This window comes from Eutrema salsugineum, unplaced genomic scaffold (assembly GCF_000478725.1).
Source record: "Eutrema salsugineum unplaced genomic scaffold, Eutsalg1_0 scaffold_2, whole genome shotgun sequence".
NCBI classification, from domain to species: domain Eukaryota; kingdom Viridiplantae; phylum Streptophyta; class Magnoliopsida; order Brassicales; family Brassicaceae; genus Eutrema; species Eutrema salsugineum.
The window spans coordinates 13329711-13356268 of NW_006256829.1; the positions used below are offsets into that span (position 1 = coordinate 13329711).

The 26558-nt window shown below is 36.9% G+C and overlaps 4 protein-coding genes across 5 annotated transcripts; 3 read left to right on the top strand and 1 right to left on the bottom strand.

Annotated features, from left to right (window-relative positions):
* Positions 1-1356: 1356 nt before the first annotated feature.
* On the bottom strand, positions 1357-10570 carry LOC18018901 (cleavage and polyadenylation specificity factor subunit 1). Of its 2 annotated transcripts, XM_006401869.2 has the most exons (26): positions 10126-10570; positions 9892-10038; positions 9552-9705; positions 9251-9386; positions 8698-8843; positions 8232-8327; positions 8079-8131; positions 7772-7903; positions 7613-7664; positions 7399-7518; positions 7185-7316; positions 6900-7028; positions 6597-6674; positions 6052-6192; positions 5876-5970; positions 5470-5666; positions 4587-5356; positions 4347-4427; positions 4194-4259; positions 4000-4077; positions 3198-3428; positions 2870-3001; positions 2604-2780; positions 2280-2459; positions 1820-2184; positions 1357-1730 (listed from the first exon to the last, which is right to left on the bottom strand). In XM_006401869.2, exons 1-26 carry the CDS (start codon positions 10458-10460, stop codon positions 1616-1618), a joined length of 4338 nt encoding a protein of 1445 aa, XP_006401932.1. In that variant the 5' UTR covers positions 10461-10570; the 3' UTR covers positions 1357-1615. The 2 variants fall into 2 exon arrangements, with proteins under 2 accessions (XP_006401932.1, XP_024011843.1); XM_024156075.1 differs by lacking the exon at positions 10126-10570 and having other exon boundaries at positions 8698-8811; positions 9892-9972.
* A 738-nt stretch (positions 10571-11308) lies between these two features.
* Positions 11309-13671, top strand: LOC18017800 (protein YLS7). The gene is made up of 4 exons (XM_006401870.2): positions 11309-11409; positions 11497-11878; positions 12296-12570; positions 12656-13671. Exons 2-4 carry the CDS (start codon positions 11518-11520, stop codon positions 13463-13465), a joined length of 1446 nt encoding a protein of 481 aa, XP_006401933.1. The 5' UTR covers positions 11309-11409; positions 11497-11517; the 3' UTR covers positions 13466-13671.
* Positions 13672-14725: 1054 nt separating this feature from the next.
* LOC18017801 (65-kDa microtubule-associated protein 3) lies at positions 14726-18503 on the top strand. Its single transcript, XM_006401871.2, has 12 exons — positions 14726-14999; positions 15274-15361; positions 15466-15672; positions 15759-16010; positions 16105-16314; positions 16400-16555; positions 16637-16948; positions 17040-17127; positions 17218-17291; positions 17383-17457; positions 17593-17812; positions 17905-18503. The coding sequence occupies exons 2-12, from the start codon at positions 15290-15292 to the stop codon at positions 18342-18344; spliced, it is 2106 nt and encodes a 701-aa protein (XP_006401934.1). The 5' UTR covers positions 14726-14999; positions 15274-15289; the 3' UTR covers positions 18345-18503.
* A 3968-nt stretch (positions 18504-22471) lies between these two features.
* Positions 22472-25160, top strand: LOC18017802 (AT-hook motif nuclear-localized protein 4). The gene is made up of 5 exons (XM_006401872.2): positions 22472-23321; positions 23815-23882; positions 24012-24143; positions 24237-24398; positions 24492-25160. The coding sequence occupies exons 1-5, from the start codon at positions 22790-22792 to the stop codon at positions 24870-24872; spliced, it is 1275 nt and encodes a 424-aa protein (XP_006401935.1). The 5' UTR covers positions 22472-22789; the 3' UTR covers positions 24873-25160.
* The last annotated feature ends 1398 nt before the right edge of the window (positions 25161-26558 follow it).

Consider the following 26558-nt stretch of genomic DNA (forward strand, 5'->3'; position numbering starts at 1 on the left):
TAGTAGAGTGGGTGAGGCGTTGGCATATGGAGCAGTGGTTTCCCAGCTTTTCATAGGAAAGGGTTACAAGCACTTCTTTTCCTCCTGTAAACTCCATGATGGTTTCCTTTATAATAGGTTGTAGACCATCGATGGTGACGCGGATCTTCGCCGAAGTTTTGGTGATGGTGAAGGTATCGAGGTAGCCAATTTCCTTGCCGATGCTGGAGATTAGCTCTGGTTTCCAGTAATGGAGGGGTAGGCCCTTCAGCTCAATCCAAAAGGGGATTTGGGAGGGGAAATCTGCGGAGATAATGGGCTCCCATCTCTTAATGATGACCATCCAGCCAGCGTATTGGTACGGTCTGTTGTCCAGTACTCTTTTTAAGTCGTCTTCGTTGTCGAATCTGTACTGGAAACAGCCATGTCCTAGGTCTGACCCTATGGTTTTCCCCTGCAGGTTCCATCTTTTTGGTAGGAAGGGAAGCATGGCCCAGATTCGTTGTTCATCGGTGTTGGTAAGTCTTCCTATCAGAGTGAGGGAGTTTTCCTAGATGAGATCTGATGTATCCATTTCTGGGACGTTGATTCTTTTGTGAAGAGGACTTCTTGGTGAGTAGTCAATCGCTTTGCCTTTCTCAGTAGCGGAGAGTCTGCGAGCCATTGTTGAGACAAGTGTAGAGGAGCTGCCGCTGTTGCTGGAAGTGATGTAGATGTCCTTGCCGTTGTCCGCTGCCGTTGTAGAGGGCCCTCGACGATGGTCGGGGGCGGAACCCGGTGTATCTGTTCCAAAGGCGGTTTTAGATTTGAAAGAATTTGCTATTTTGGGTAAAAACAGGATAGATAACGGTCACTATCTTCCAAAACCAGGTAGGTTGAAACTGTCTTGAGAGTTGTGTCTGGGAGAGTTGTATGAAAAAGTTTGATAACAGTTTTTTACTAAAGCTGTATAAGAAAATCTAACTCTACTGATTTGAACCTCAAGCTCGATCCTTCTACACAATGTAATTGGAATCCATCTAATTAAGCCGAGATGGGAGGATTCTCTCTTTGGCATATAGTCCAAATATTTGGTGTGTTTAGCACTCCGTCCGTGGGTTTTAATAAAACATCTTGTATCTTAATGAAAGATCTTTTCGTCTTTTCAAGCTCACATCTTGTATATAATTATTTTTGTGCAATTTTATCCATATAATTAAATAGCAAAGAAATGAAAAATTCTTGTTATTTGGCATTAGTTATATGTTGATCTGCCTTCTAACTATGAAATAAATATGTATGGCATCAAAGACATATAAAACGAAATAGGAGGGATCAATGGAGAACACCAATTGAAAAGAAACCATGAAGAGATTTATTTTGCAAACTATCTTTATAAAAGTTTTCATTGATAAACTCAAAATTAAACAAAGTTGTTATCAAGTTACTGTCCAGATCTATGAAAAACTGAAGGATTCAAAGTAGACATGAAACAAAACATTGAGTCGAGAAGAAGCTTAAACATAAATCTAAATGGTACAAAATGATGGTTAAACCCATAAGTTACAGCATCTGTACAACATGAAGCAATACAGCCTTTTTTTTCTCTATTCTCTTTATCGTCCATAGATGAACAAACGTATTACGCTCTGAACTTTCACAAGAAGCTGGTTCCGACAGAGAGTTCAACTAGATTCGTGAAAATCTGAGCTCGAGTTGTCCCAATCTGATGAGCAAGCTCAAGCTGTTCCTCCAGTGGAAGCATCTCGTAACTGCAAAAACCCATGTATCATCATCTACGTCTATGATCATATGGCTGTTACTACTGATTGTTAAATATAGAATGTGGAAGATGACTTACTGGCAAAGTAGCTCGCAGTCGATGATGTTATCAGGACCAGGTCGTCGAGCCTTGCCACTCGAGCGGAACTGACGGAAAGAGCGTGGGTTCAGACCAGCAACGTGTGGAACAGCATCCACTAGCTTCTTCTGGAGAGACTGTAACCTACGGAACGCGACCTCGTCAAGTGGAGCAATGCAACCAAAACTGCCGTCTAGTGTACCAAATAGCAAAGCATAGCGGTTTTTATTATCTCCGGTAGAAGAAGATGCGACCGTCTGCAAGCGTAGGAACTTTGTCACATGGGCACCGACGTGAAACTCCGCCCTTGGAAGAAGTTTCAGACCTTTCCAGCTCTCAGACATCTTTGGTGCAAAATAGAATACCTGTTGGGGAACAATGCAAAGTCGATTTAAGAGTTATATAAGTAAGGACCTGATCCCATCACGTACACATTAAGGGCGATGAGAGAGATACTAACCTGGACATTCTTTTGCTCATCCGAGACAGCCAGGCTAAGCGTACTTCCATCAATCAAAAACTCTGACGCAAAACAATCGAGGGATCCAAAGTCTTTGGCTAGTAAGGTAAGTTGGGGTTCTTTCCATTGAAGAAAGTATATGCTTTTGTGAACATCACAAAGGAGGATGAAACTCTTCACCTGCATGTAAAGGAAAATTAACACAAGTGCAACAATGATTAATCACGCAGAAGAAGAAAACTGATCTTCAGAGCCAAGCCAAGTCAGCTCAGTGAAGTTAGCACATAAAACAACACAGCACTCGGATAAGGAAGTAAAACGTACAACATTCATGCTCACTACATAGAGCGGTGGAGCATCAAAGAAGGCAACACCATTTAACTCGGTGCCATTCCACTTGTGCAAGATGATTTTAGGACCAGATGATATTAGAAGATGACCCTGAATGGAGGCTACAGCTGATATAGAACCTTTTAGCTCCTTTGAGTAGACTTCAGTAACCTATTGAAAAGTGGCTTCAGAATAGATCGAAGATCCAAGATGGAAACGAAAACAAAGAACAAGCTTCACCAGGTCGTAACTAAACATACCAAGTTCTGAGAATTATCGCCATTTCTTCCAAAAGAGAAAAGCAGTACACGGCCCCTTGCAGCAACATCCTCCCCTTGGACGTAGGCAGTTCCAACAGCAAGAAGTGTTTCATTCTCCGATGTGCTTGCATTCTGAAACACCCAGGGGAGTAAGAAAATGAGCCTTTGGTTATTGCAATTTAAACAAAGACATTTATTAGATTGATCCCTAGATCTGCTGCCAGCAATATTCTTCAATTATCATGTCATACAGATAGAGAAGATAAACATTCTTCATGGAGGCAGAGAACAACACTATGAATTTAGGCAGGCTTAGTAGCTAACTTACAAGAAGTGTGACAACTCGCACAGTGAGTGCATGTTCTGAGGTCTGCATTGGAATAGTAGCTTTAGTTTCCCAGGGGCCACCAGATCTTTCTGGTTCCAAAATTTGGATTTCAAACTCCTCTACGGTGTATGTTCGTTGGAGATCATCAGAGCTCAGATTATGGTTGTCAATCTGCTGGCCAGCTTCTTGATCAACTAGTGAAGAAAGCACTTGATTCAATGGCTTGCTGACCTTAAAAATTGAGAAACAAATATTTTTGCTCGTGTTAATAAGATAGAATAATAAATATCAAACTATGCGGATCAAATAAACAGACAGATAATACACAATTGGCACAGAACTTCCTTTCTTCTCAACAAAAAGAAAACGAATAAACAAGCATGCACACATTACATTAGTTCAGGGGTTCAACAATCAAACAAAGCAAATAAGCAGGATCTATTAATATTGCTGCAGCCTAGGAAGTCAACCAAAATCAGGTATATATGATATTCATGAATGAAGTTTAGAGAGGCGTCCATTTCAATTGAATGGAGCCCTTGAAACCTGTTTTTGTCTGAAGCTTGCTCTAGAACGGTAATATTGATAATCTGAATTGAGAAAAATTCAAATTTGCTGAAAAGGCTAAAACTGGGAGCTGAGCAATACAGTTGCCACATAATCTTGGGAGCCTATGAAACAGATTTAAATTTCCAAGACCAACACCCGATTCAAAGAATTTCAAATTCATCCAAGGCAAGTAACGAGATGTAATTCAAATTAGGTAGAACACTTTAGAACATTATCATGCTAACATACTCACCGGATGTGATACTATCAGTGGATACAAGTTCTTTTCCGCGTAATAAGTAACTTGGTGAGGCGTGGCCTTCAGAGGAATCTAGACAAAATTATCAGCATTAACGTGATCAGTCCTCATATACTTATTATTTTTCTATCTTATCAACATACAGCAACAGTAAGCAAAGATAAGTGTAAAAAAAAAATAGAACTTACCTTCTGCACTGGCCAATAATTATCGTAGATCGATGCTGAAGGTAATTGGCAAATCTTCAAAATTCCCTGGTATATGTCAATATGAGATGAATTCTTTTCAAAGGAATTGATAGTAAGTAACAGCAGCAATGAGACGTAGACACATTATCAAACCTGTGATGTGACATATATGAACCCGTGATTGCAGTTCACATTGTGAAGAACAGTAAAGGCCACAATTGATCCATCGCACAGCTGAAAAAGTGTGACAGTATGAGATGGAGGAACTTGCTCAAGAAAAACCATACAAGCTTTGTAGCAATGAGAAACTCCAAAAGATTGAAATCATAGCATTGTATTAGTTCTTTACGGCATAAGAACACAAAATATCTTCTTCAAGTGAGACTATCATACCTGTGAATGAAATCGAAGTCGCTCTCTAAACAGCATGCCCCACCCCGGCCTTGAGCCAGAAAGAAAAAAACCCTGATGACCGCTTATATTCTTGAACATGGTAATTCTTTGAGCTGCAACTCCATCTGAAGTCTCCTCTCTTGTAGACGTGTCCATGGGGATGCGAAGAAATTTCAGATTCCTAAGCTTCGAACTACCGGAGGAATTTATAGTAGCAGGATTTTCTAAAGATACACCATTCTCTGCTTTGGTACCATCAACACCCTCAAATAGGTAAGCATGGTAACAAAGAATTGTGCCATCAGCTAATACTGCAAAGAGAAATGGGCGTGTATGATGCCCAGACCATCTTTGCATAGCTAACTCAACGACCTTTGTTTTCTTAATGTCTTCATTCCTTGCAGAAGCATTGTCCTCAGAGTTTTTTTCAAGTTCGTACTCTAGCTCATGAATAGGCATATCAGAGAGGTGGCTTCTTCCAGACGAAAATTTATCAACAGAGAAAACACAATTAAAACTAGGCACATCATATATCTCAAGGGCACCACTTTCGTAACAGAGAACACAGTATATGTCACCCTGATCATGAGCTCCACCATCAGCACTATCAACAGCCTCTCCAACTCCTGACGAAAGCCATGCATCAGTGCTAGCTTTCCTTAGCCATGGTTCTGGTCCTTTATCATGGTACAAAGTACAGGCCGATACCTTCCTTTTGGAGCCTTCAAGTACAGATGGACTACTTACGGTAACTGTGCAAGTCGAAGAATCTGCACTTCAAAGTTTCATATGAGACTGCTTGAATAAAACTTTCCAAGATGCTAAAGATACTAGATTACAAAATCAACTAATGCAATAAGATACTCATCTTTCCATAACATACCTCCAACAAGCAGACGAATAGTGTCATCTGTCATTCTAAGTAAAACATATGGATCAGCGATTGAAACAGTTGACACAGTGGCACTTTCAGAAGCAGGATTAGATTCTGAATTCGGAGCTCCAAAGATTAATTCTTGATTCATAAAAGTACCATCCAGGATACGGGCACCATGCTCAAACACCTGGATTACCCGACGCCTGAAAAAGAAAGATGGAAATTAATATAATACTATTTAGTATCCCTTATAAGTGCATGTAGTAGAAACAGCTCAATGACTCAAAAGAAGTCATAAATAGAGCTTAGTACACAGCAAAATAATAAAATACATAACTGTATAGGAAAATAATGCTCCAACAACAAACATATCTCAAAAGTTGCAGCAAAAAATAATTTGGCAGCTAATTACCTTCCAAATAAATTTCCAGCAGCAATTGTTCTTCCCTGAACATAATAGTCAACACTCTCAGTGACTTCTGTGAGAAGGTCAGCAGTTTCAAGTACCTGAAAAGCCAAAATTGTAGGAATTTATCGACAATGGGAGGATCAAATGAAATACGACCAAAACACAGAAGCAAAATCTACCATCGTGCGAGCCTCCAAACTTATAATCAAATAGGCATGATATTCATCTTCATCAACGGCCATTTTAGAAGAATCAACATTATGACCACGAGAGCTCTTGTGATAAACTGTCCATATTCCTTGGCAGCCTGGAAGTTCAACCTACAAACAAGAACATGCGGAATAGAGTGCCTGAGGATCGAAGAGACTAGGTCACAGAGCGGATGTATCCAAGTAAGATCGGATATATACTCTTTTTTTAAGAGTGAGTCTAACTCGCACTTGCACATAATAATTTTCATTTTTCTTTTTCTGGATCATTACTAAACAAATAAATACTTCAGTGCTAGATAGTAATTGTGAAAGATATAAACCCGCGAGACTGTCCTAGAACTGCCTTTTGTTCAGGGCTCACTACAAACTAATGCATCCTATATTGAAAGATAGGTATAAGAAATTCTGTACATGCCATAGTTATGGGAGTAAGGGTTTAAATTAAAAGATCGACGAACGGACATTTCCCCTTCTTCTCATATACCAGAAAACAATTTGGGATATAGGCATACCTCAGTAATCATTTCCGGTCTAATTGACTGCCTAAGAACACATAAAGCACCGTTCTTCCCATGACCAGAACAACACACCTAGCCGCCAAAATTCAGATATTTAGTTAGGAATTTACAGGTTTTAGGCAAATACGAGACAACCAAGTCAACACTAAAAGTTGTGGAACATAGGGTTTCATTGTGTTAAGCAAAAGAATACTTCAAAAATAGACGTCTCTGAATAACAGCCCTAAGCATGTTATGTTTTGTATAAAAAAATTCCACGGCTAGTATTATATAAGAACTACTAATTAAACGGCTCACCAATTCATAGTTGCTCTGTTTGGAAATCCCAGTGGCGTTTGCATCAGCATTTATCCTTAAGCCATACGCAAAATCTTTCACTGGACCAACATTGACTAGTGAATCTCTCACTGCAAATGAAAACGATTTCTGCATTTATTGGAAAAGAAACCATGAGAAACTTCATGGAAAGGAGAACATAGGCTATCTAACTCGTGTTGACATAATACATGCTGCAGTTTTTGCAAAGGCAAACTCCTTCTTTGGTAATTAATCTACAAAAGTAGCCAAGGCAGAACTTGCTACCTGTGCTGAATCGGAGTTATTTGGTGTTGAACCAAACAATGAAAGCTCCTCATTTCCAATTGTATCTTGAAAAGCATCAGAAGATATCCGCAAACGTTTTGCTTGATGACCCTCACCTTCAATGTCTTCATCCTGCATAAAATGAAGCAAGAAAATTTTCTAGTTCTGGACAAACATTTTTTCAAACGTTACCTAAGAATGATTGAACTATCACCTCATCTCTCAACATAGGCAATGTTGCTGCAGGCCCAGTTCTACAGGAAAATTGCACCAGTAAACTGTCTCCCAGCCGGCTACCTAAAAAGAAAAGGGAATTTCCAACACTAGTAATGTCCTGCAATAAATTTGGTAATATCATCTTAGGGATTCTCTAACCGAACTGTATCCAAATTGAAGCACAAATACGCTGAGAGAACATATTGACTAACCGAAGCAAGCACAGAGGCTTTTGATTTGGCAAGATCAAGTCTCTGTACAGCACTTCAAGAAAGAAAGTAGCAGTCAGTTTCACATATTATAAACAAAATAAGTTCCAGTCAGATTTACAAGCTTCAGCAGAAATCTAAAAAAGAAGATCAAACTATTACCGCCCATCATATATAAGAGTCAGCAGCAACAACTCCCCAGATTTTGTAGACAATAGGGCCACATCGTTCGATATCCAGGTTCCATGGGCAGCATCGAGTTCCACACTGAAATTCGATGCAGGCAGTTCTTGACTGAAAGAAAGCAGACACACAAGGAAAAAGAACTATGGTTAACAGTATAAACAGAGCTTTACACCTGCTGAGAGTTGATTCTAAGCTATAAGATTCTAAACTAAGAATGAGGCAACAAGATTTTATCCATAATAAAAAGCAGGTTTTGAAGACTAAGTGTGCAAGAAAACTGAACCTGCTATCAGCAGAGGAGGCATAACTGTTCAGTGCCAGAGCACAGGAGGATGACTACAAGAAAATACGGTACCTCAGGTGTGTAAGTAACTTATCTTCGATAAAGAAAAAAAAACAAACGGGGACAACCAAAAGCTAAGAGATATCAACCTACCTGACTATGATAATGGATTGTATTTGCACACAAGACAAGAACACCTCCGATCGGAGATGGTACTGCAAGTAGTTTGTAGGCATCATGGGGCAGATTCTGGAAAATACCAAAAGAATGGGAAAAAGTGTGATCAGGTACTAAAGTTTGCAGAAAGGACTTTTTCAGTAGGTTCAATCTTTCCAGTACGCATAAATTAGCATGTTATTTTTAGGAAATTTTTTTTCTAAAGATGGATAAGTCAAACTTTTGAGCATTCTAGAATAAGAACAAAGAAGATAAGTCAGCATGCATGTTTCTGATTTCTTAATAGCTTATTGAAAAGCCTAGTCATATAACAACAATGAATTTACAATAACTTTTTCATATGACTTCAATTTCTGCTCTCAGCTTACAATAAAGATTAACAGAGCAAAATTCCTGGGAAGAAATTTCTTTTTACGATAAAAGAGGAAAACCAAGAACATACAATAGCTGACCAGATCACTGGGTGTTGTTTTAATGTCGTATTGATACTAAGAGCGGAAAGCATGCAAGTATGGTGCTTCCATGAAACTCGCCCAGCCCAAGTATGCTCTTCTTCCTGAAGGATGACAATTACAGGCTCAATATAACCTGAACAAGACACAAGAAGCAAAAAGAACACATAATCAAAAGAAGAAGCACCACTTAGTCTATTCACATTATGCCTATTTGGAAAACCAGAATATCTAAATGTCCAGACATCTTAGATATCGAAAAAAATCAAATCAACAATACATTTTCTCTTGCTTCAATCAGTCACCATGCCCAGAATGCATCATGTATAAAAACGAGGAAATCGTCAAGTTGTTTGCAACTGTATTGCATCTAGAACCAACAATTTAGTAAGCTAGATCCGTTTTAAAGGAAAGTTGAACAGACGAGATACAATAATCAAAAATTTATTATGATTAACTACTGATTCAGAGATATAATGAGAGCTAAAAACAAATAAAATATTGGCTGGATCTCCATGCAGAAACCTTGCTTGCTAAACCTACCATGTAGAAAAACAAAATCTTTGACGTGTTTCATTTCCAGATCACGCAAGTTAATTATGTAAGATGATTCAACTCGAGCAGAAACTGTCCCTCCAGAACTGAACGGATCATCATCTCCAACTAGTCCAAAACCAGCCTGAAAACCAAAGTTGTAGAGCTCTCAAAAGAGAAATGAACGAAGGTTAAAAAATTCTAGCAGATGAAGTAACAGTTCGAAAGGGGGAATCCATCTTGATCTGGTGAGCTCTGCTTGGCATCTCACAAACTAAACTCAATATGATCAGTTGATCAAGATGCCTACCTGAGAAGCCTTGAGTATGATCATCTGCAAACCGTAAACAAGAACGCCTCCACATCTGCCTTGAGGATCCACTTTTACCAAGGGGCCTCTTGCAAAAGACTCTCTTCCTCTTTTGAGATGAAGCCAATCTGGACCCTCAAAACAGTGCATCGAACTGAAAAGTAACCACATAACCATTAGTTGCTGTGAAAGTCAATAGAGCATCCAATGCTACATAACTTGCATTGCTAAAATGCTACATAACTTGCATTGCTAAAAGAGCACAAAAGCATCGAAATTAGCACCGAAATCGTTTTTGTTTGTACATTAAAACACACGAAAGTAGAACACGCTCACGTACTTCATTCGAAGGCCATGAATCGAATCATCAAACTCAAGAACCGAAATCTTAGCGTCGCGAAACGTCAATACGATTGAATCTCTTCCCTTAGAAGAATTTCCGCCTCCCATAGGTAGCACCGCAAGTGACTCAACGTTACCGTGCAACCTGCAATCCAAGGACACAGTCACATCATCACTTCGAAATCAACAAAAAACAAAAAATCCAGATTGTAGTTTGGTGTTATTTACTTACCTGTAATGGCACACGAGCTCGAGAGAAACACCAGAGACGCCTTCCATTACTCCACCGCGCCTAACAAGCTTCGGATTCCTCGGCTCCTGACTAGTATTTACTTCCTCTTGAACCCTAACCACGTACACCTCAAGGATGTTTCCGGCGGTTATAACTACGTTGGGCACTGCACCGATTCCGCGCTTAGGAGCAGGCCACTCGGCTTCAAGGTCATCGCCGGAGACAATCGGAATCTGCTGCGTTGTTGTGTCGGAGATGGAGTGGGTGATGTAGCCGGAGGCACAGTTCTCGACGCCGGTAGGCCAATGCATCATTTTGAAGGCAGCGAAACTCATCTTCTCTAGCGGATTTGGGATTCAGAGATTCGAATTTTCACAAGGAACTGAAGAAATTAAAATAGAGCTTTGGGGAAGAGACTGAGCAATTAGGGTCCTGGACTCATAAGGGGGAGGGATGTGTGAGCTAAATGTTTTATGAACATTGAAGATCAAATCCTCTTAAACCCCCAAACGGGTTTTAATTTTTTTGTTTTTGGTCCATGTTTTTAACCCCGAACCGACCCGATCGTGAACCGGATTGATTTCCCGGTTGGATTTTATAATAGGCTTGTGAGTTGACGAATTTTATTTCGGTTCAGTTCGGTTCTCCTTCGGATTTTTAGAAATTTGTTGAAATTAATCAAAACAACTACTATTCGGTTTCGATGAATTCGGTTTTCTAAGTTTTATTGCCAAGTTGAATCGAAGTTTTGGGTTTTTGGTTCAGATTCGGATAGTTTTGGATAAATTAAAGCTCAAAATTTACCAATGTGTTATGGAGCTCAAAATTTGACATGGCATAAGAAATTTAGTAAGTTTGCAATGGAAGTGGTTTGATGAACTTCATTTTGTCTTTGATGTTTTTGGATTGATCTACATAATTTCATGCCAATTTAGTAAATCATTTTTCAACCTCTATCTTTTTATTTATCTTGTATTAAGGCGTTTTACAGGAAACTATGTACGTAATTTATTTCAGAGCGGATTGATTGTCAACTTCTCATAGCTGAATTAATTCCATCTTCATTCCTAAAAACTCTCTGTTATTGTAAATAGTTGTTTATTAATAAATATCTTTGAATATTCTTTGTAAATTTCGTTATACATATATATATATATATATATAGACATTGTTCTTCTTTCCACGTTTCTCTGACTCCCAGATCCTCTCGATTAGTTTAATTCATCTCCCAAGCAAAAGCTTCTTATAGATCTTCCTCGTCTGAATTTCACCTCTCTTCTAAATGTAAGCTTACTTTGATTCCTTTTTTGTATTTCCGTCGATCTCAAACTATAGATCGGAGAATCCTCAATTGATTTTCTGTTTTTGTAGGTGGTTGTATGCAGAAACACCATGACTTTGGCTTCTCCTCGAAGAGTTTCTTCAATTGCATTTGCTATCGGTGGATTGGCTTCTTTCTTCATCTTCGCTTCTCTGCTTCTTCTCACGCATCCAATCGGTTCTTCCGTTTCTGGGTATTTCTACGGGACTGAGACCACTCAACATGTCGAATTTCACCATAGTAGCGACGACATTGGTACTTCTGATTCGAACCCGTCTCTTGATTCTAGCTCAGACTCACCGCCATTGACACGAGACAGAGAGGATCCCAATGAATCCACCGATGCTAGATTAGGTGAAGAAACCAAATCAGGAAGGTCTACAAATATTTCCATGGATGAAGAAGAAGCTACGCAAGATTCAGTTGAAACAGGTACTTTTTAATACAGAAGTTTCTATTTATGTAGCTAGTTTCCATTTATGTAACATCTTCCCCTGGTTTATGATCGCTTAAGTTTCTCAAAAACTGTAGATTTAGATATAAAGTAACTACCTTGTATCCAAATTGCAAGGCATAAGCCATAAATGTCAATTCAAGGATTGTAGAAACAAGAAACATGCTACTAATTAATGATGTATTTGACTTAATTACACTAGGATCATTATTCTGGAATCTTAATAACCTTTGGACTACTTAGATAAAGGTAGCCTCTTTCTAATTTGGCAAATATATATAACTGTTGTTTTACTTTTGAAAGCAAATTTTCCCCAATGTGTCTTCTCAGGAGTTTAGCTTTTGGTTTCCTTCACTGAAGCTTTTTTATCTGGTTTCTTTTGACCATTTTTGTAGAATGTGATCTGTATCATGGTAACTGGTTTTATGATCCAATGGGACCGTCGTACACGAACAACTCTTGCCCTCTTCTGACACAGATGCAAAACTGCCAGGGCAATGGAAGGCCAGACAAGGGCTATGAGAACTGGAGATGGAAACCGTCTCAGTGTGATCTTCCACGGTTTGATGCCAAGAAATTTCTCGAGTTAATGAAGGGCAAGACACTAGCTTTTATAGGTGATTCTGTTGCTCGTAATCAGATGGAGTCCATGATGTGCCTTCTTTGGCAGGCAAGTGTTTCCTTCTCTTTGCATCATCTATATAGAGCTTCTTTTCTGCTTCAAGATTTTAACTTTTCTATGTTGATTTTTTCAGGTGGAAACTCCGGTTAACCGTGGGAACCGAAAGATGCAGAGATGGTATTTTAGGTCATCATCAGTAATGATAGCTCGGATGTGGTCATCTTGGCTCGTCCATCAGTTCAACGAACCGTTTGGTTTTGCTCCACAAGGTGTAACCAAACTCAAGCTAGACCAACCAGATGAGCGCATAATCGAAGCTCTTCCCAAGTTCGATGTGGTTGTGCTTTCATCAGGTCACTGGTTCGCAAAACAGTCTGTCTACATTTTAAACGACGAGATCGTTGGAGGACAGTTATGGTGGCCTGACAAATCAAAACAGGAAAATGTGAACAACGTCGAAGCATTTGGGATCTCTGTTGAAACAATCCTCAAGGCAATAGCTAAACACCCAAACTACAAGGGTCTAACCATCTTGCGGACTTGGTCGCCTGACCATTACGAGGGCGGTGCGTGGAACACCGGTGGGTCATGTACGGGTAAAGTAGAGCCGCTTTCTCCAGGGAAGCTGGTTAAAAACGGGTTCACGGAGATAATGCATGAGAAGCAAGCAACAGGGTTTCAACGAGCTGTGGCTGATGATAAACTCGGGAATAGATCGAAGAAGCTGAAGCTAATGGATATCACTGAGGCTTTCGGGTATCGCCACGATGGTCATCCTGGCCCGTACAGGAGTCCTGACCCCAAAAAGATCACGAAACGTGGACCGGACGGTCAGCCTCCGCCACAGGATTGCTTGCACTGGTGCATGCCAGGGCCGGTGGACACGTGGAATGAGATGGTGCTTGAGATTATAAGGAGAGATATGGAGGGTGGACGAAGTTGACCTTCATCTTGTTCTAGGAACAAAGAGATCAATATGTACACATAGAAGAGGAGGATCTTATTCATACCACGGATTAGTTGAGTATAAGGACTTCTAATTTATATGGTTATTACTTGTAAACTCATTACACTGAGCTCTAGGTCTGCTTTTTACATACAAATGTAACTTACACTTTTTAATTCTAAGAGAATATAGGCATATCCCAGCAGTAGCTTCAGCTTCTAGACATGATTGTTGTCGAGTGTAAGCATTTGCATCAATGTTGCATTTGAGTATACTTGTGGTGGAGGATTCCACTAAATTGAAGGCTCTCTTGTGCTTCCTCTGTATTGCACTCAAACCATTCCCTTGACTCCATCACTGCTTTCCCTCCATTATCTGCTCCGCTGCATCTCATTAGTGTTGTAAGAACATAGTTAAATTATAAGTAATTCTTTGACTTCTACGGCATGCATAGGATCCAAGGGACATGTTTTAAAAACCTTTTTCAAACTATGTAGCGTGGAACAAAAACAATTGGTTTTGTTCTCATGTATCCAGAGCCCCTAGCCGCAAGCTAAAAAAAATGGGCAGTTTTACAAAATTAAGAATTAAACTTGAGAAAGTCTCAACTACCAAACAAAACCGACTTTTAGCTTACCATTAGATTACAAAGACTTTTAATAAATTCAGGGCCGAAAAAAATTTATATAAAAAAATAGGCCCGTAAGTCCATACTTGCACTATATGTATCATATGTTTTGTCTTGTAGTTTTTCTCAAATATAAATTGATGGTAGGAGGTGTAGCATCTATACAATGGCTTTGATTGGTAACCTTGCAGAATGGTGGAATGATGGAATGATGGAATGGCGGAAAGAATTTTGCGGAATGAAATTATCTACTTATTATTCGCTTTACTGTGGAATGACTTTTCCTTTATACAATATTTTCTTTAAGCAAAAACGCAGTCTACGTTTCTGTGTGTATTTTTTCATTCCGCAAATTTTTGTTAATTGGTAAAAACCTTGCGGAATTGCGTTTAAAAACTCAATTCCGCCATTCCGCAGGTTACCAATGAAAGCCAATCGGTTTTTAAATATTTTTATTAATTATTTAGATTTGATATCAACCGTTCATAAGAAGTCAACAATTTTAACGGTTAAGATCAATTTACTACTCTAAGCGCGATGCACTGGATTGTGACCTGAGTTTTTGAAATTCAAAAGTTCGAAAAGGAAAGACCCAATTAAAACAATTTAGAAGAGCTGCTTCGGTAACGGACAGAAAATTCCGAAATCTCTCTCTTTGTCATCATCTTCTTTCTCAATCTCTCTCTCTTCACTCATCGACCTTTACATCTTTTAACGGCTACATTTCTCTCTCTCTACACAGAAACTTCGATCTAGGTTTTCAAATTTTGTTCTCTATCTCGAAAATCGAAGAAGGTTATCTGATCGATCTTCGTCCAATTTTACTCGCACAGTATCAGTGTGACAGATCAAAGTTTCCAAATTATCAGTTCTGGAAAGTCTTCGAGAAATCTCCAGTTTCAGGCAAGTATTTTTCTCTCTCATTTCTCCTCTTCGTATTTGAGAGCTCTTACTTCATGTTTAATCTCGGCTTCGAAATCTTCCCCTAATGAATTGTTTGCTTCCGAATGTCAAATTCGATTATACATAGTTTGGGTATCAATCGATTTCAAGCTGAAACAACGATTTGACTCGGAATCGGAATGCTTATTTCTTCAATTAGCTGATTGGAATCTCCAGTTTCCTTTATTGCTGTTTTTGGAAATGATAATGATAATGTTAGGGTTTCCTTTAACAGGCAGAAGCATTTCGAAATGGCAAGTGCGAAAAAAGATCCGATTCTTCAAGTAGAGACAACATGTGGATCACTCCTATACGAACTCCAGGTGGGAATATAAAATCCTCTTTTTCATATGATCTGTATCTTCAAATTTTCTTCATGTGAAGTGAAGTCCTCCTGAGATCTTGTTTTGTTTGTTCTGAAAATTAGATTATTTGGGATGAAGTTGGAGAAACGGAAACTGAGAGAGATAAGATGTTGCTTGAGCTTGAACGTGAATGCTTGGAAGTATACAGAAGAAAAGTTGACCAAGCAAATCGATGTAGAGCTCAGCTAAGGCAAGCAATAGCTGATGCTGAAGCCGAACTAGCTGCAATCTGTTCTGCAATGGGAGAACGTCCTGTGCATATTAGACAAGTGAGTCTTAATGCTTTTGGTTGCAGTAACTTAATCCATGTCTATGCAATTTTCAACCTTAAACCTTCTTTTGTTGTATGTGTCAGTCTGATCAGAGCGTTGGGAGCTTGAAACAAGAGCTTGGGACGATTCTTCCTGAACTGGAAGAGATGCAGAAGAGGAAAATTGAAAGAAAGAACCAATTCGTAGTTGTCCTGGAAGAAATACAAAATATCACTAATGATATTAAAGGTCAAGGAGAACATGTTCCTTCAAAACCACTCATCGATGAGACTGACTTGTCTATGAGAAAGCTTGAAGAGTTACATTGCCAATTGCAAGCACTTCAGAAGGAGAAGGTGAAATTTGATTACAACTTGGCTTCTTCTTTTTCTTCTTTGGTTATTGCGACCATTTTAATTTACTCTTTGTGGTGTTGTTTCAATCACGCAGAGTGATCGCGTGGAGACGATCCGGAAGCACCTGTGTTCACTGTATTCACATTGTTCAGTACTTGGAATGGACTTCAATGATGTTGTTGGCCAAGTGAATCCCACATTAAGTGACCCAGAAGGACCAAGAAGCTTAAGTGATCATACGATCGAGAAATTGGGGGCTGCAGTTCAAAAGCTGAGGGATGTTAAGATACAGAGAATGCAGAGGGTAAATGATAAATTACTTGGCGAATCATGTATGATTTTTTTTGTTGGCTGTTGTTACTCATAGTAACTTATTGAATCTGATGAAGCTTCAAGATCTAGCAACAACCATGTTGGAGCTCTGGAATTTGATGGATACACCCGTAGAAGAGCAGCAGGAGTATCAGCATATTACCTGCAATATAGCTGCATCAGAACATGAAATAACTGAAGCCAATAGTCTCTCTGAAGACTTTATTAAATACGTAAGCTGTTCTATAAGTCTATGACCAATTTTTGATGTCCATGTCTGTGAACCATAACATGACTTCCATTGCCATTTACAGGTTGAGGCAGAAGTTGTACGATTGGACGAGGTAAAGGCAAGCAAAATGAAAGAACTCGTCCTGAAGAAGAGATCGGAGCTAGAGGACATATGTAGGAAAACCCACATGTTACCAGTGTCAGACAGTGCTATTGATCAGACTATAGTGGCGATTGAATCTGGTATTGTGGATGCCACAATGGTCCTGGAGCATCTTGAGCAACACATTTCTAAGATCAAAGAGGAAGCTTTAAGCAGAAAAGAGATACTTGAGAAGGTCGAGAAATGGTTATCTGCCTGCGACGAAGAAAGTTGGCTTGAAGAATACAACAGGGTTAGAGTCGCAATCTCAGAAAACCTTTTAAAAAACGTCACAAAGTGTGTTGCATTTTCTGATATTTGCTGGTTATTTTCCCACTCTACAGGACGATAACCGATACAATGCTGGACGAGGAGCTCATCTTACTCTCAAACGTGCTGAGAAAGCTCGTAATCTTGTTAACAAACTTCCAGGTAAGTTACTCTTTGTTATCACTGCATCATACATGTTTATGCTCTGACTAGATTATGAAGATTCTATCTTTTCATGTTCATTTCATTCAGGAATGGTAGAAGCACTAGCCTCGAAGACAATAGTTTGGGAACAAGAGAAAGGGATTGAATTTCTCTATGATGGTGTATGAGTTTCTCTATAAAATCTCTTTATTAGTTTCAAATCTTATCATGTCATCGCTTACCATAAGTAATACTCTTTTTCTCTGTGTCTAGATACGTTTACTTTCTATGCTTGAGGAGTATAACTTACTCAGACAGGAAAGAGAGGAAGAGCACCGTCGCCAACGGGTAAGTACAAACGCTTCTTTACTATTTTGTTTCCATCTTAAATTTTGACAAAATATCATCCTTCTTTACTATTTTGTTTCCATCTTAAATTTTGACAAAATATCATCCTTCTTTACTGTTTTCTACATATAATAGGATCACAAGAAGCTACAAGGACAGCTCATAGCAGAACAAGAAGCGCTTTACGGATCAAAACCGAGTCCATCAAAACCACTTGGTGGTAAAAAAGCTCCAAGAATGTCAACCGGTGGTGCAGCAACAAACCGAAGACTCTCCCTTGGGGCAGGAATGCATCAGACTCCTAAACCTAACAAGAAAGCAGATCACCGCCACAACGATGGAGCTTTATCAACTGGTAAAATTCAAGGCTTAACGACCAAAATGTAGCTAAATTGTCTTTCTTAGTTGCATTGATGATGATGAATGAATCTCCATTTGTCCTTGTAGGAAGAAGAGGGCTTGATGTTGCTGGACTTCCCACAAGAAAACAGTCGATGAATCCTTGTGAACAGTTACAATCTCCGTTGGTTCGCAAACCGTTCTCGCCTATTTCGACCACTGTGGTTGCATCAAAGGCCAATATCGCAACAACAACGACAACTACACAACAACTTCTTGCAACTCCTGTCAAGAACAAGAATTTGGAAGAAGAGAAGAAGATGATGATGATGATGATGCAAACACCAAAGAATGTAGCAGCGATGATCCCGATCCCATCGACACCAGCAACAGTCTCTGTCCCGATGCAAACCGCAGCGACACCACTTAACAACAACAACACCACCAATGCAAAGTTGGTCCTTGAAAAGCCTGAAGAAGTTGTTGAGTACTCCTTTGAGGAACGAAGACTTGCCTTCATGCTACAAAACTCTTTGATCCACGTTTGAGATTTTATCTTCTTTTTTTGTTTTAGTCTGTTTTTTTCTTTTTAACTCAAATTGGATGTGGTTTGGTTTGTAAAAGGTCAATTATATGATTGGCTTTTTCTTTCAAGAATTCTTACATGTCTGGTTTCTTCTAGACGAGCAAGAAAAGTGCTTTCGAGTCCAAAAAGTCTGTAGTGTCAATCTTCCATGAAGTGGAGCTTCGTTTACACAACTGTTCTATAACTCTATCACACAAGCTTAAAGCTTAAAGGTAACCTTTTTGATGCCCATCTCTGTAAAAACAAGCTTCCACTAACAGTGGAATTTAGACCCAATATAACGTAGACTCGTTGAATAGTTAAGAAAATTGTGGATATATAAACAACAACTTGAGATTAGAAACAGAAATTGAAAAAATTGTCATGGTTAATTTTGTCATCCTTCTGGTTGCGGTGTTTCTACTAATTGCCGCCATGTAATGCAGTAATGTAACTCTAAACAACAAAACATAACTATGATTAGAGATTAATTATATCTCTGGTTTAATGTTGCTTTACTTTCTTGTATAGTTCGGTTATAAACTGTAATTTAGAGCCTTTTAGTATTTCAATCTCGTTCTGTTACGATCGTAAAGTTGAAAATGAACTATCACCAGATAAAAGCGGCTTTAATACAAAACATTTTTGTCTGTAAACCATAACATGTAAAAATATATTGACTGAATGGGATAAAGTAATATGTTAGTGGAATATTTGAGTCAATATAACGTAGATTTGTTCAAAAATGTAGAAAATATTGGATATAATAACAACTTCAGACTTGGTAACTCTACTAATCAGCATGGCGGCCGTCAGCCAGGTTCTTTATAGGAAAATGAATAACCAGGATTTGAATGGGGCGGCAGGTCTGATCGTAGACGAGTATCACATTATCATTATATACGTTAAGGAGGTCCTTAGCAAGAAAGCAAGAAAGATTGAAACATGGAAAATTGTATTATCAAATTATTATATATGTTACAGGATAATCCAATTAATAATTATTGTTTTATTAATTTAGATTGAAATCTTTTTTTTATTTATTTTAGATTGAAATCTATGGCAAATTTGACTTAAGAACAATATGCAGCTCTCCCTGAGATTGTTAAATATATGTTGAGAACCGAGTCAACAATTGAAGAGCAAGAGTCCATATCCGGAAATATAAGCTGGGAATTTCCTCTTTTTTTAACTTATGTTTTGCTTATTCTTCTTGTATAGTTTGCTTATTTTTCTTGTAGTATTTGCTTATTCTTTTAACATTATGTATGAACAGAAGACGCTTATCAAACTTGAAGTGGCATCGATATGAATCTTGAGAGGATATTATACGAACTAGAACATGCGGATGATCAGATCTTTTTTTTCTTCTCCAAACCACTTTTGATTCTAAGCTGGAAGATTCGTTCTTTATTATTACTTATGTTTTGTTTATTTTTCTTGTATTGGTTGCTTATTTTACTTGTTGCATTAGTCGTTTTTTTTTCTTTCAACTTTTTCAATAATCTATTAAGTTTACTAGTTACGAAATAAAAATTTGACATGGCGTCCTAGCTCACGTTCACGCTCACGTTCACTCTGAAGAGGAAAATTACATGGATTGGATACCGTTAATGAAAACCTTTTAACCGGTTGGTTAAAACCAAAAAGAAATCTTCGCATTGTTATCCTAAATTCTGCAAAGTTATTGTTTTCATCTTCGTTAATCTTTTTTCCAATTATTATAAATGTCTCTTGGGAGACATGCGAGTATTTATAATCAATATCGAAAATTAAGTTTATTTTAATAACTCTTATTCGACAAATAAATAAGATTACTAGGAACTAACCCGCATATTATGCGGGGTAATGTTTTTAATTATATTTAAATTTAATTTAATTTTTTTGTTAAATTAAATTAGTGACAAATGTTTTTTACCAAAAAATATAAATAAATAAAATTGATGTCAGTTAGATAACAATACCTATATAAATATCACACAACTGATATTTACATGTATATATATTATTATGCGGTTTAATTATTAGTAGCTTTTTTAAATATGAAAGTGATATGATATTAATATATATATATACTTATATACATACCAATATGGATTAAAATCTAATATATATATATATATATTCATAAAATAAAAATTTAATTATGAATATTTTATTAGAGATCAAACTATCATTTTTAGTTAATAACTTATATAATATGTGTTAACAATGATTATATATAGGATTGTCAAAATGGAAAAACCCATCTACTTAATATATTTCACAATTTACTAAACTATTTTTTGGCCAACCCGTTAAAAAAAATAATTTAAATTTTGAAAACATAATTTCATTTTTTATATAAATAATTGAACTGATTTTCGAAAATGATACTAAATAATAATGAAAATACAAATGAAAAAATATTGCAAAAGTTTAAATTGATTTTTTCATATATATGGATTGATTATTATTTAAAATAATAGAATATATTTTAATATTTTAATAAGTAAAGAAATTAAATATACTTTTGATTTATATCCATATATTTAATTGAGCTTTCTATATTTGTAAAGTTTGTTTAAGTAATATCTTCTAAGTAAATGTTTATTTATGTAATATCTTATAAATAAATATTTATTTATGTAAAATATTCTGTAATATCTTACAAATAAAGGTTCATTTATAAAATGTCTACTCAAATAATAATATAGAGATTTGACATTAAACCCGAATTGACTCCAAAATGAAGTGTTAAAAGCAAAAGTGATAACAAAGTATTTTTAGCTCAATTAGAAAATTACCAAGACAAAGAGAGCTGGGCCACAACCTCTAATTAGTAAAAATGAAATTGGTTTTTATAATATAAACTACAGTCCATATAAAACATATCGAATAAGGTGATGGTCAATTCTAGGCGTCATAAACAAAGCTCTGATGGATATTCAGGCTGCCTCTCTGGTCTCCACAAAAGGAGCAAGCTTCAGCTTAAGATGCAAAATCTAGAAGAAAACATTCCAAAAGTAGCTAACACCACTTGTTGTTTTGTAGATGGGTCAAGGATCTCTAAAGAGCACATGACTGGAATTAGATCGATGCTTCTCAATTCTGATGGGATGCAAATCATCAAGGGATCTACCTCTATAGTCCCAGTTCCAAATTCACACGAATCTTGTTTCATTTTAATACTTGGTATTATCAAATAATTATAAGCATTGTAATAGACTCTAACTGTATTCATGGTTTACGTTGTAAGAAGGGATTAGGTTATGGGACTTAAGACTATATATAGGATGATAGTCGTAACACAGTATAAGTTTATGACTATGAAAAGCAAATGATGAAGCAGATAATCTTGTCACGTCTGCAAGAATTATATATACAAACTATGTTTGTCACTTGGTTTTTAATAGTGTTGTATAAACTATGTATAAGAACTATGTTGTTTCTTGGTTTTGATTAGTGTTGTATAAACTCTAAAATCTATATATCTATCCATACCACTCCAGCACTCCTAATAGTAGGGATTAGACCAGAGATTTTGTTAGTTTTTTTGTTAGTCAGGAGGCTAAATTAGTCATTTCTGGTTATCTAGTCAACAACGTGTGTAGACTGGAAAAAGAAACAAGTAGATATAAATAATTAAATATCAATATGACAGGTAAAATATAATCAGATATGAGTCAATACCTTTTTTGTTCCTTCTCATTTTAATACGTTCGAAATCTCAAAATCAAAGTCCAGTTGTATATTACTTAAAATCTTGTCCCCTACTCATTTTTATTAAATTAATTTAGCTTTAGCTGTATCCCAAATTCCAAGACTATTAGGAGTGCAGTAATTTTTTAAAATTTTTTCTAATTAAGACATTATTACAAATATTTTTTTCCAGAATTACACTTTTTCTTTTCTCGTTTTTCTCTCTCTCTCCTTTTTTCTCATTTTTACTATTTAAAAAAGAATTCAAAACGTAGTGTAATAATAATATCCGCTCCCTTTGATTTATTTCTTTTTTACATTATTTTTTCAACTATTTATTTCTCTTTCCATTTTCTTCTCAAAAACCCTAATTTCTCACAATCTATAAAGAAAAAAAATTCTCCCTAAACTTAACCCACCTGTAGAGAAGAAAAAAAAAAAACCCCTTTCTTTTTCCCCTGGTAATTATGGGTGTTTTAGGGGAAATTCTTCTGAAATTAAAGTTCCGCCATTGAAGCAGCTCTAATATTTTCTCTTCACTAAAGTTTACTCATTTTCACTTTGCAAGACTTCATCTTTCTCTTTTCCCCCTTTTATTTTTACTCTCTCTGAATCTTACGTCCTCTGGATCTTTATTCTCTCTCTCTCTTGTCTGTACTTTTAAGTGAAGCTTGAATCTGTCGTGATCAGCAAGATTCGGAGTGTTCTCCTTAATTGTCGGAATCTCTACTTACAGAGAATCTTCTAATGGAGGAGAGAGAAGGAACCCACAACAACAACAACACAAGCAGTTGTTTTGGTCTGAAACAACAACAACATGAAGCTGCTCTTCCTCCTCCTCCTGGTTACCACATGGACCCACCACGGTCTGAAAACCCTAATCCTTTTCCGGTGGGATTAACCACCACTACTACCACCACCACCACCACCGGCGCCGCCGCCGCATCTACTAAACCGCCTGAGAATGCTGCTGCTCCTCCTTTCAGCATAACAATGCAGGTGGAGAATTCGGCTTCTGAGCAGCTGAAGAAGAAGAGAGGGAGACCAAGAAAGTATAATCCAGATGGCACACTCGCCGTTACTCTCTCTCCGATGCCAATCTCCTCTTCCGTTCCGTTGGCGACGGATTTTGCTTCCCGGAAACGTGGGAGAGGCCGAGGAAGGGGAAGAGGTAGAGGACGAGGTCGAGGAGAGACCAGTCACAACAACAACAACAACAACAACAACAACAATTGGCTCAAGAATCCTCAAGTGTTCCAATTCGACAACAATCCTCCTGGTAAATGTCATTTATCTTTTACATTTTGGTCTCTGTAAGAATCAAGACATGTCTTTTGATGGATCTTATGCCTATATTGGATCTCTTTGTCTTTGGTTTGACTTTGCAAATAGAAAAAGTTGGAATAAGGACAAGTGTAATTGTCTTTTAAAGCTAGTGAATGTTTTGGTCTGGAATATGACATTCTGTTCAGTAAACTGTATTGTGTGAAAAGGGTCAATTCCAAAGGTATAATTGCACAGAAGAGAAATAAGAATGCAATTTAGTGAAACTAGTAGGATCCTTTAACGAGAGTGATAGAAGCACGATGATTAAGCTGCGTGTTGCATAATGATTTGACTTGGACTGTTTGCTGTTTTTGGTTTCAGCAATTTGCTTATTTGGGAAGTAACAAACTCAAGATTTCATCAAAAAACTGCTCTTTTTCTAAGTTTTATGTTGATTTTGTTACATTAATTGTAATTCCTGATTCATTTGATATTTAACTTTGCAGTTGTAGGAACTGCAGATGTTGCCACTGCAGGTTTTACGCCTCATGTGCTCACAGTAAACACCGGTGAGGTATGTCCTCTGAGAATTCTCTTTACTTGTAAATTTTTGTGAGGAAATTTGAATCACCGAGCTTATTGATCTAGATCAAGTTCCCAAGATTTTTTTAACTCTATTTGGCCTTATGGATTCCTTAAACAGGATGTGACGATGAAGATCATGACATTTTCTCAACAAGGCTCTCGTGCTATATGCATTCTTTCAGCTAATGGTCCCATTTCCAATGTTACCCTTCGTCAATCTATGACATCTGGTGGTACTCTCACTCATGAGGTCTACTCTCTCTCTCTCTCTCTTTCTCGCTCTTTGATTTCTTGCAAGTTTTTCTTTTTTTTTACTAAATTTAGTTAACAAACTTGTGGTCAGGGTCATTTTGAGATTCTTTCTTTGACGGGTTCATTTATACCAAGCGAGAGTGGAGGAACCAGAAGCAGAGCTGGAGGGATGAGTGTGTCTCTTGCAGGACCAGATGGTCGTGTCTTTGGTGGAGGACTCGCTGGTCTCTTCATAGCCGCTGGTCCTGTTCAGGTAATAATAACTTAGAACATGAGATGTTTGATCTTCTCTATTGGACTAGATATGTTTCTTGTTTTTAAGCATTGTTGTTTATGTGTTTCTCAGGTGATGGTAGGGACTTTTATAGCGGGTCAGGAGGAATCTCAGCAGCAGCAGATAAAGAAGCAAAGAAGGGAAAGACTCGGTGTCCCAACAACGACACAAACTTCTAATATCTCATTTGGTGGCTCAGCTGAAGAACCAAAGGCTAGATACGGTATCAACAAGCCTGTTGTGATTCAGGCACCACCTGTATCTGCACCACCTGTTTCCTTTTCGCATGAGCCAAGCCATGGTTACTACACAAGTAACACGGCTAACCATATCAAGGATCTCTTCTCTTCCCTCCCAGGAGAAGATGGGGAAGAAGATGAAGAGGATTTAGAAGGTGAAGATGATGAAGAATATGGAGGCCATAGCGAATCTGACACCGAGGTTCTAAGCTGATGATGATTGAGTGAGTGAATCCGAAACACCGATGGTTCTTGATCTTTGAGTTGCTGCTACCTTTCCTTTTTTTAGTGCCTTCAGATTCTTTAGAGTTTAATGTGTTTTCTTCAGATTTTAATTGTTTCCTTAAACAGTTAAACAGAGATCTCTCACTAAAAAAGGTTTAGGGTTTAGTAGAAGATGTAATCTTTTTAGGGTTCTTTTGACTTGTTTTCTTTCCATCCCCCAAGTGGTTGTTGTAAAAGTGCAATACTTATTGTGTTCAACTCCTTTAATCTACTCTTCAGTGACATCATTCTGAAACTTGCATTCTATCACTACTTGATTTATATAACAATGTGTAAGTTGAATTGACGCATACTCTCTACCATTATTATTATTATTATGTATATTTAAGGGTCTGATCGGTAGCATTAAATGCACGGTTGAAAAAGTGCTATCAGTAAGCAAGATCGGTTGCAAAAAGCGTTTGAAACTATGGTTGTACTCAGCGTTTGAAACGGGCGGTTGAAAGATGATTCGGGCGAATGAGTTAATATTCAGGTAGTTAAAACTGTAGAAAACATGGCATTTGGAGCAAACGAGCGGTTGTAATCAGAAACATTTTTTAATAATGAAATTTGTGGTTTGATATTAATTTTTAATAATAAATTAGTAAAATTATTTGTTTTTTCTTTGTAAGTATATGGGTATGTCAGTTTTTTTTGTGTCAATTCAATTCACTTGACAAAACAAAAAAATCAGAAAATAAATATATTTGTATATTTAAGCCAATCCACAAAAAGATCAGACATTGATTGTGCATATTTTTTTAATTGTCTTATAGATTATTAACTATAAATTATGAGAATAAGTATATGGACGATTTTATGAGATAATGGTTATGCATTTTAAATTACTAACACTTATCATATTTTAAAAAAAAAATCTAAAATTTGTTACTTTTAACTTCTTTCAAAATAATTGTACATAAAGAATAAAAAAACCAATTGTGCTTTTAAAATTTATCTAAAACTTTGTCATATAATAAATTTTAAACTATGTATTATTGTATCATTTTATAAATTATTATCTAAAAAATATTGTACTAATAATTTTATACATTTACACTATTCAACTACTGTAATATTATCAATCAAACTTAATTTTCAACCGCTTTCTGCTATAAAACCATATTTTCTAACATCTATCTCTAATGACCTCTTTTCTAACCACTTTTGCTACAACTGCTCACAATTTTCTAATTACCTTATTTAAATGAAATCACCAATCAAACCCTAATAAGATAATATTTACTTGATGTGTTATTTACGTTGTATAGTTTTTTTTTTTGTTGATTAACACTTGTATTACATTTCAACAAAAAAAATTTGTAAATATGTATGGTTCTAGAGCTTCATGAGGCCCAATCAAAAACACGGATTGTTAAAATTCATCCGTAGAAACTAGAAACTGATTTTGTCAAGTCTTCACTTATAGAATCTGTCACCCTCAAATATATAAATGCACATATTCTGACCATCTATTTTATTAAAACAGATGTTAAGTAGGCCAAAAAATTATATCTAAACATAAAATAAATATTTTTTATTGAGTAAAAAAAATATATTTAGAAAAATAATTATCTAAATTCAGTATTAGGAAATTCGATAAAACAAAAAAATAATTCTCATGCGGAAGTAG

Bases quoted from the DNA above. Each gene is read 5' to 3' on its own strand.
- LOC18017801 (XM_006401871.2), top strand. From the start codon at position 15,290: ATGGCAAGTGCGAAAAAAGATCCGATTCTTCAAGTAGAGACAACATGT. The intron at 15,673-15,758 runs GTGAGTCTTAAT...TGTATGTGTCAG, and splicing joins GTCCTGTGCATATTAGACAA to TCTGATCAGAGCGTTGGGAG. The intron at 17,128-17,217 runs GTAAGTTACTCT...CATTTCATTCAG, and splicing joins TCTTGTTAACAAACTTCCAG to GAATGGTAGAAGCACTAGCC.
- LOC18017800 (XM_006401870.2), top strand. From the start codon at position 11,518: ATGACTTTGGCTTCTCCTCGAAGAGTTTCTTCAATTGCATTTGCTATC. The intron at 11,879-12,295 runs GTACTTTTTAAT...CCATTTTTGTAG, and splicing joins GCAAGATTCAGTTGAAACAG to AATGTGATCTGTATCATGGT. The intron at 12,571-12,655 runs GCAAGTGTTTCC...TGATTTTTTCAG, and splicing joins TGATGTGCCTTCTTTGGCAG to GTGGAAACTCCGGTTAACCG.
- LOC18017802 (XM_006401872.2), top strand. From the start codon at position 22,790: ATGGAGGAGAGAGAAGGAACCCACAACAACAACAACACAAGCAGTTGT. The intron at 24,144-24,236 runs GTCTACTCTCTC...ACTTGTGGTCAG, and splicing joins GTGGTACTCTCACTCATGAG to GGTCATTTTGAGATTCTTTC. The intron at 24,399-24,491 runs GTAATAATAACT...TGTGTTTCTCAG, and splicing joins TAGCCGCTGGTCCTGTTCAG to GTGATGGTAGGGACTTTTAT.
- LOC18018901 (XM_006401869.2), bottom strand. From the start codon at position 10,460: ATGAGTTTCGCTGCCTTCAAAATGATGCATTGGCCTACCGGCGTCGAG. The intron at 9,387-9,551 runs GTAGGCATCTTG...TTTGGTTTTCAG, and splicing joins TCATACTCAAGGCTTCTCAG to GCTGGTTTTGGACTAGTTGG. The intron at 7,519-7,612 runs GTTAGTCAATAT...AATTTATTGCAG, and splicing joins AAGCCTCTGTGCTTGCTTCG to GACATTACTAGTGTTGGAAA.